The 8,715-nt window shown below is 34.8% G+C and overlaps 1 protein-coding gene across 1 annotated transcript in view; it reads right to left on the reverse strand.

The window, feature by feature from the left end:
* Positions 1 to 493: 493 nt before the first annotated feature.
* Positions 494 to 8,715, reverse strand: part of LOC110293925 (UDP-glucuronosyltransferase 2A3) — a 12,278-nt gene continuing 4,056 nt past the window's right edge. Inside the window, exons 2-6 of the mRNA XM_021161819.1 lie at positions 6,784 to 6,932; positions 5,086 to 5,217; positions 3,447 to 3,534; positions 2,839 to 3,058; positions 494 to 1,519 (exon numbers count right to left, since the gene is read on the reverse strand). Of these exons, the coding sequence (XP_021017478.1) occupies positions 1,225 to 1,519; positions 2,839 to 3,058; positions 3,447 to 3,534; positions 5,086 to 5,217; positions 6,784 to 6,932 (884 nt within the window). The 3' untranslated portion in view covers positions 494 to 1,224. The remainder of the gene's footprint in view (positions 1,520 to 2,838; positions 3,059 to 3,446; positions 3,535 to 5,085; positions 5,218 to 6,783; positions 6,933 to 8,715) is intronic.

An 8,715-nucleotide genomic window follows, 5' to 3' on the forward strand; every position in this document is an offset into this window, starting at 1 on the left:
AGGATCAAAAATTCAGGTGACAGCAAATGCTGGCCAGAATGTGGGGAAAGAGGAACACTCTTCACTTGCTCATAGGATTGCAAGATTGTACAACCACTCTGGAAATCAGTCTGGCTTTTCTTTAGAAAACTGGACATAGTACTACCGGTATATCCAGTGACACCTCTCCTGGACATATGCTCAGATGTTCCAACTGGAAACAAAGACACTTGCTGCACTATGTTCATAGTCACCTTATTTATAATAGCCAGAAGCTGGAAAGAACCCAGATGTCCCTCAACAGAAGAATAGATACAGAAATTGTGGTACTTTTACACAATGGAATACTACTCAGAGATTAAAAACAATGAATTTGGCTTTCAGGATAATGTTTGAAATGTAAATGAAGAAAATATCTAATAAAAATTGGAAAGATAAGGAAATTGAAAAAAATCTGGGTTCAAACATTGGGCAAATGAACAAATATGCATGGAAATAATCAAATGATTATACAAACAATGAATGACGGCTTTATGTATGGCATTGGCTCTACCATGATATAAAAGATTTTTAGTTTTGGGGTAGCCTAGGATCAGAATGAGGGTCTAGGAATTAGAAAGACCCCTGACAGTCTTTTTTTGTGTTTTTTTCTACTTTAACTATTTGAGAGAGAAAGAAGATGTATTTAAGTGGGCAGTGGGATTGGTAGGATCTTAAAGGAGTTAGGGAAGGGGGAAAATGACCAAAATACATTGCACAAAAATTTTTTCAATAAATTATTTTTGGAAAATAAAAAAGAAATCATGGTCTAATATCTGCAACACTATAGAAACAGAAAAGTTCTTTCTTATTAGAAAAGTACCATCTGACATTACACTAAATTCTTGTGGTTGTTCTTAGAAAATATGATAGGCTTATGACATTGACTCTAAGAGATCCTCATATACATCAATAAGATTTGTATTATGTGTCTTCCCAGAGGTCTAGCATGTTGTTATTCATCACATCTTTCTATAGAACATATTTAGAAGTCAGTTTCCATATCTGAGGAGAGTGAGAGGAGAATGCCTACAAGATAGAAGACTGGAACAAATCAGTAGTTAATTATCATGCTAACTGTTTACATTTATTTCCAGTCTGAAACAGAACTGCTTATTTGAAAATAGGTCTAAAGCAGGAGGTTGCATGATTCTTGTGGTGATTAATATAATTGTCACTCAGGGCTTTCCCAAACCTAAAAAAGACCTAGTTCTTTTTCTTTCTGTTCCCCATTTTCTTACTTTCTTTCATATAAAGTTTTTGACACACAAACAAACAACATTTAGTGATGATGAATATCAGAGTAATGACACACAATAATAGGAACCCAATCACATCTAGGGAGTGGTACTGAAACCAGCTGAGGTCATGGGCTGCCACACGAAGATGCTTGGCTCCTTTGTGACGCATGACAAACTCAATCCAGAAGACTGCTCGGTCCAGGGGCTTCACTGGCTGATCATGGTGGATTCTTGATAACCGCATGGCATTCTCTTTATAACTGAAAGATAAACACACCAAACCATCGTGTTGCTTATTTATAGAACATCTGAAATGTTACGCAAGCCACAAGATATATGTAAGTTTAGGATCTACTTTCTTGGACTTTGTTAGTTTCAGGGATCTTCAGGACTTTAAAGGAAAAGTAGTTGAAGCAATCTGTTCCTAAGACAACGTGATCAAAGGCAGACATAAAAAGTGCAACATCTAGTTTCGAATCAATGCTCTCATCTTTTTGAAACAATTGTGATATCAAGGAGCTATAGTGCCCAAGTCTGTTTAAGATAAAGATGGGGAGCCATACATATTTATCTGACCACTAGCATCTAGGTAGTTCAGGTTACTGACACAGAGAATAGGCAGTCAGCATAAGTCAGTCATTTTAGAGTTGAGGATTCTTTCACTCCTTAATGTGTTGGGAGCCCTACTGAAATTTATAGTTGTTTTATAGAATCAAATATTGTTTTATAGAATCAGATAATGGGAATAAAAACACTATACCCTATGTTGTCAATATTCTTAAGTACTATGTGGTTTAGTGTTAACATCAAATTATTTTAAGTTAAATACTATTTTAGTCTTACATACTCAAGCACACACACACACACACGCATACACACACACACAAACTTTCTAAAATTACTTACATCATTATTTCTTTTGTACATTAATATATTTAAAATAATGGACTAAATAACTATTTTATGCATTAATGTTTAAAATAATCATAAAATTTAACCACTCTGATAGTTAATCAAAATTAGTCAAATTGCCATCAACTAAAAACTTGGTAAGAATCTAATGTAAAATCTATACTAACATTTATGCAAAAAATTAGCTATTCTTAAGAAATATCAATATTCCTAACCCTAATGTTATCCCCTAAAATGTATCTTTTAATAACCAAAATATTATGACACATTGACTCAGAAATATCTACTACATAATATTAATTTTTAAACATAAGAACACTATATATTATTTTTGAAAAGAAATATTAAGCATATTATCAGTTCCACCTTGTATTTAAACAATACATCTAAGTGCTTATATATTTATTTCTTAAATTGAAACTACAAGTGAATTTGTATAATCATAGTATATTTTACCAACATGTAGATTGGTACAATCTTCAAGCAAATATTTGTTCCCAGTTTCAGGAACTGACTCCAGCAGATAGAAAATGAGAAAAAAAATGTTCTTTTTTTTTGCATTTGTTTTATGTTACCTGTTTGAAATAAAACAAATATAAAATATAAAATTTTGGAAAATGTCCAGAACGATGGCAAGGCTGCCAGCTTTCCACGCTGTAATACTTACGAAGGCTCATTAATGACTGCTCTCACAGCACTGAGTAAATCTGTGCTCGTCATTGTACTGATGCTGACTTTCAGGGCTGCTCCCTTGGCCTCCATGTGAGCAATGTTGTAAGGCTGATCTGCTAACATGGGAACACCCACCATAGGGACCCCATGGTAAATGGCTTCATAAATCCCGTTTGTTCCACCATGTGTGATGAAAGCTTTGGTTTTAGGATGTCCTGTTTGAGGGGCAGAGTGACAAGTCAGTATGGATTTCAAGCTATTATATTGGCAGGAAAATGCATAGTGTCAGTCACTGAAGATGTAATGTTTCCTCTAAAGGTTGGGAACTGGGGACATTGGTTCCCTAGAATTAATCCCTTCTTCACTGACTGAGAATCACTGGGGTGATGATATCTGATGAAGACTGCTTCTCAGCAGTCTTACCTGAGCATGCTCTTTTGTGACCCAAAGCAAAACCAAAACATATCTAAATTAATGAATGATTATTTCATTTTATTTGTCTCCACAGTAGAAGTGCCATATGAAAATTTAGATTATTTAATATTATCCACTGATTTGATGTCCTTTGCCTAACTCTACAGCTTTTCTCGCTCAAGTTCTTACCAAGAAGATCATTCTGGGGAATCCAATTAAAAAGCCGAGTATTGGATCCTAATGTGGCTGGCTTCTTGCCTGAGTATCTCCACAAAACCTGTTGAAGATATAAAAGAGCTACAGTGTTATTTACAATGCATAGCCTATACTTATTAGATGAGATTTGAGAAGATAGTATATTTGTGGCAGCTTGGAAAAATTAAGAGATATAGAAAACCTGTTCATACCCACCTCTTTGAAACAGCTTATAGTAATAGTCTAATAAACATAGCATTACTACCTTGATCTTTATTGTGGGAAACTAGCAGAATAAGAATTTACATGAAGAACTACTTTAATTAATCAGAATACTGAACATGAATGTCTCATACATTTAGTTCACATTATCTAGTGATTCCAATTATCATGCTCAAAATGTATCCTTTTTCCAAAAATATAACTATGTTTAATGCTTGTGGTAAATTTATTTCTTATTTATGTGATGACTTCCTTCTTTCCCTTCACATGTTTTTCTTATTTGACTCTGTGTCTTCCCTTCTCTTTTTGTTTCTGCTTCTGTCCTTTCCTCTTCATCCCTCTCTGGTCAATCTCTCTCCTTCTGTCCCTCTATATCTTTGTCTCCCTCCTTCCCCCTCTCTCTTTCTCTCTCTTTCTGTTTCTCTCAGTGTGTTTTTCACTTTTTCTATATTAGTTAATTGATTAACAATTAACATTTCCCTACAGAATATTTTCTGTAGAGTGAAAAAAATTCATATAAAGAAAAGGTAAAATATTGTAGAAGAAAATTGTAGAAATAAACCCTAGTTTTTAAAAGTATTGTTAGCATATTTCATATAATTTTATGCACTTAGTCTAACATATAAAGAATCTTGTCACATTTTATAAATAAAAGTATATAGAAAATAGAATCCTATTTATTAAATTTATAAAATTTATTAAATATAAATTGGAAAATTAATTATTTTTGACAATATTAGAATTCTGTATTTGAGAGTATAGAATATTCAATTTGGAAAGAATCAGAGACCCTAGGTTTCTACTTGCAATGAAGTATACTTTGGTAAAATATTAAAAACATTTATAGTGTTTATTTTTAAGTCTGGTTTCTCTCTACTATGTGTATAACCTTTCCCTTTTTGTAAACCACCTTGCTAAATCATGACCAGAGGATTTTCTAACATTCCGTGACAGTCACAGGATTTCAAAAGTACTTGGATTGTTCTCCATGAGGGTTTGTGCCTAGTCTTACTGTACTTTGTTATGCCATCTTCAGTTGATATCCCTGGCAATTCAGCTCACTTCTTGAAGGGAAATGGGAAGGATGTGGGAGTTAGGGGAGGTGGTGTGGTGGACTCTGTGGAAGAAAACTGCAGTCAGGATATAATGAATAAAAGAAGAATAAATGAAATATAATCTAGAAAGACCAGAAAAGCAACATCTCTCCTAGTCCTAAGTGCCAGTAGGCAAATGAGCAAACATAGCTAAACTGTAAAATATCATGTATATGTTCAATCAATATTCACTTAAAGCTGATGTCAGCTGCACTCACAGATTTAAGCTTCCATCTGTAAAGAACCCTGTAAGCTGTTCTCTGGGCTCCACTCTAAGCTGGTGTGTTCCCCAGGATCTCACATGAGGATATACCAACCTTCTGGGGAATCTGGGCAAGGACAGAGGCAATGAGGTTGGCTTTCTCTTCTGTCAGGTTTTTGACTATTGACCCCAGTGAAAATACTACTACACCATGTTCTCCAGAGCTCTGAACAAATTCTTCCATTTCCTGCAAACATAACATACTTTTTAATAAAAACATGCGCCATCCTTACACATGGGTTCCTGCCTTTAATCCTAATACTCTAGAGTCAGAGAAAGGCAGATCTCTGTGTGTTCATGGAAGGTCTGGTTTACACAGTGAGATCCAGGCATACACATCAAAACAGACATTGACAGACAGACAGACAGACAGACAGAGACACCCATAGTACCTAAATGATATTGAACTTTTACTTGAGTGAGTGTCATTATTGCCATAGTCTGCATTTTCAAAACTGGTGAAAGCCATCACTGACTTTTTTTGGTCAAAGTCTATTTTGCTAAAATACCTGAATATGAATAATATACCTCACCACATTCCCATGAGGGGAAAATGTCTAGGCTGTTTTGTGGAGTTTTGCATATGCAGAGACTCTAGTAAGTGAAATATAACAGTGTGGTGTGCACTTCCCTTGGCAAGCAATGTATATGTATTATATCTATCTATGTATCATTTAGGTATTGATTCATAAAACCCTATACAGCAAAATTCAGCTAACCTTGGTGACAGCTGTAGCTTATAAGAAAAGCATATTAAGATTATTAAAATAAGGTTTACATGTAAATATTCCCTTTCTAGCCTATACAGGAATAAAGAACGACCCAGAAAACATCATTTAATGTTCAATCTTCTGAAAATTACGTGCTTGATAAATTTGTATTTCTCTGTTCATTTTCAATGGAAAGGTTTTTTTTTCCTATTCTATTTACCTATTATCTTCTCTTTCTCAGCAATTTTCATTTCAACATACCTGACATTCACTTTCTTTCCTATACAACGTCTAAGAAAAGATATATAATTTTCTGTTTTACCTAAAAAACCCCTGGCTTCATACTCATAGGGGCCCCATCTATCATCTGAATTTACCTGTATTATTACTTTTCCTTGATGTTCATGACCTTAATTCATACCAATGCCCCATCTTTTAGACATCTCGGAAGTTTTCTTCAGTGAAGTAATAAATCTTTGACTCTTTAACACATGTAGTTGAAAGGCAAACTCGTCATTGTTAATTCTGGCTAATTTTTCTACCAATTATTACTACAGCACTGAAGGTCAGCACACCTATTCTCTCCTGATACTAAGGTCTGTTTTGCCCTAATTCTGAAGGCCTTCTACACATGCTTTCTCTGACTCATTAAACCTTGAAAGGTTTGCAAGTACTATCATGAAGTTGTCTTCCTCTGTCAAGCTGTTGAGTTCAAATAACTGATCACAGGTCTATCAGGTACATAAAGAATGCTGTTGGAAGGCTCTTTGGTGTTTTTTTTTGGGACTCCTTTTTTCCCACAAAGGTGTCACAAAGACACTTTGAATACATTACCTCTGCATTTTATTCGCAATGCTAAATTCTTTAATAACATTTGGAAGACACAAGTTTCATTTAAGAGTAACTACTATGATGACAGGAAATTTTACTGTACAGAGAACACTACATAGCATTACCTTTGATACTGAAATTATTAACCTTGAAGGAAAAGAATCAGTTTTTGTATTGCAAAACAATTAAGACTGTCTCTGTCATCAACCTACCTTAGGTAAAGGCTTGGCAGGTTTACAGTGCATTCCTCCCACAAAGTCAAAATTTGGTAAATGTGGACGAGGAAACTCAACATCCCAATATGTGCGGATTAGCCAAATGTCAGCTTTCCCCACAGTCTTACAGAACGTTGTGGGCCTTCCTTGAAAACACACAGAAGGTTGAGAGAACAAAATCAGCACTCAGGTTTGCTGTGGGAGAAAATGTACCATAGGAAGGCTAGAGGCCAGTGGCTGGTGTCTTTCAATTTGATACAAATATAGACATAGCTGGGAAGAGGGAATCTCTGTTGAACAAATAAATACCTGTATCAAATTGGCCTCTAGGAAAACCATTAGAATTTATTCTTGATTGATGATCATTGTGGCAGAGCCCTGCTCACTGTGAAGGCATTATGACTCCTGGGAATAAAGACCTAGAGGATATAAGGAAGCTGGCTGAACCAGCTCTTAGTAGCAGATATTAAGTACTGTTCCATCCTGGCTTCCACTTCAGTCATTGCCTCTAGTCAATGCTTCCCTCAAAAAACTGTGACCCAGGATATGTAAGCTAAATAAACCCTTTCCTTTTCGAATTTCTTTTGGTCATGATGTTTCATCACACCAATAGAACGGAATGGAATGGAATAGAATAGAATAGAATAGAATAGAATAGAATAGAATAGAATAGAATAGAATAGAATAGAATAGAAAAGAATAGAATAGAATAGAATAGAATAGAATAGAATAGAATAGAATGCATATGAGAGTGAGTGTGTGTACATTTGTGTAGTTTAAAGGAAGTTAAGTTAAATGGGGTTATAATGTTTCCACAAAGGGCCATAGACTATATAATAAAACACCAGTACCAGACATGGGAAAACTGCCTTTTGGGTTATTAGAACTATGAACAACAATGAACAAGTCTATGAACAACAATGTATCTCTTGCAAGATATCCACAATAATGCAATAATGACACATTTACTAGTTAATAACTACTGTTTAGTTGGACTGAAGACCTTCTCAGTAATAGAATTTAGATCTTGTGTTATAAGCCTAGCCAACTATTCATGGCTAGTGAGGTCAACCAAAGAAAAATCTACTACTGCTACTTTCTTGAACCTGTTTCATTTCTAAGTGCATTCTAGGCATCTATAACTTTATCCACAGATAAATGTAGATATAAGCAGACCTTTGGAGGTCCAATACTAATTGGTGCAATTTTTCCCAATATTGATGGGAAAAATCTCCCATGACCCATTCTAAAATGAAATCGAGGGGGGAGATCCATCAGTCTTTTCTAGAAATGAACTCCATGTATGTTATCCCCTACCAAGTCAACCATAAACACATAAATATATGAGCAATCCTAAATGTATTCATGTGTATATGTGTGTGTTTGTGGTGTATATATATGTGTGTATTTACTTATATGTGAATCAAAAATAATTTTAAAAGAAGTCAGGAACTTGGAAGGAGTAGGTATGTCATCAGAAGAGTTGGAGGAGACACAGATGATAGACTTGCTCTAAATACAGCAGTCTTGTATGAAATTCTCAAAATAAAAATAATTAAATTAAATTAAGTAATACATTTGTTCACTTCAGTGTTGTATATGCAACAATCATTTTTGCTTAGTGATTATTAAGAATTACAGAATCTGGAATCTTTAACAACCAAAAATTGATGATAACCTATCTAATATTTTCCTGTACTGTGAATTGCATTCTCCCCACTAGGAAAGAAGTATATAATCTTGCACAGGACAAGTCACAGAGCAGAGTTCATTGAAAGGATGAAATTTGGAATGAGTCCTGACATCTTATGACATTTCCTCATTTGCTAGGGCTTGAATGGAAAGCATCTTACAGAAATGGAATGCAGATGTATTCACTTTTTTCTCTCCTCTCCTCTCCTCTCCTCTCCTCTCCTCTCCTCTCCTCTC

The sequence above is a fragment of the Mus caroli genome, chromosome 5 (assembly GCF_900094665.2).
Source record: "Mus caroli chromosome 5, CAROLI_EIJ_v1.1, whole genome shotgun sequence".
Taxonomy (NCBI): Eukaryota; Metazoa; Chordata; class Mammalia; order Rodentia; family Muridae; genus Mus; species Mus caroli.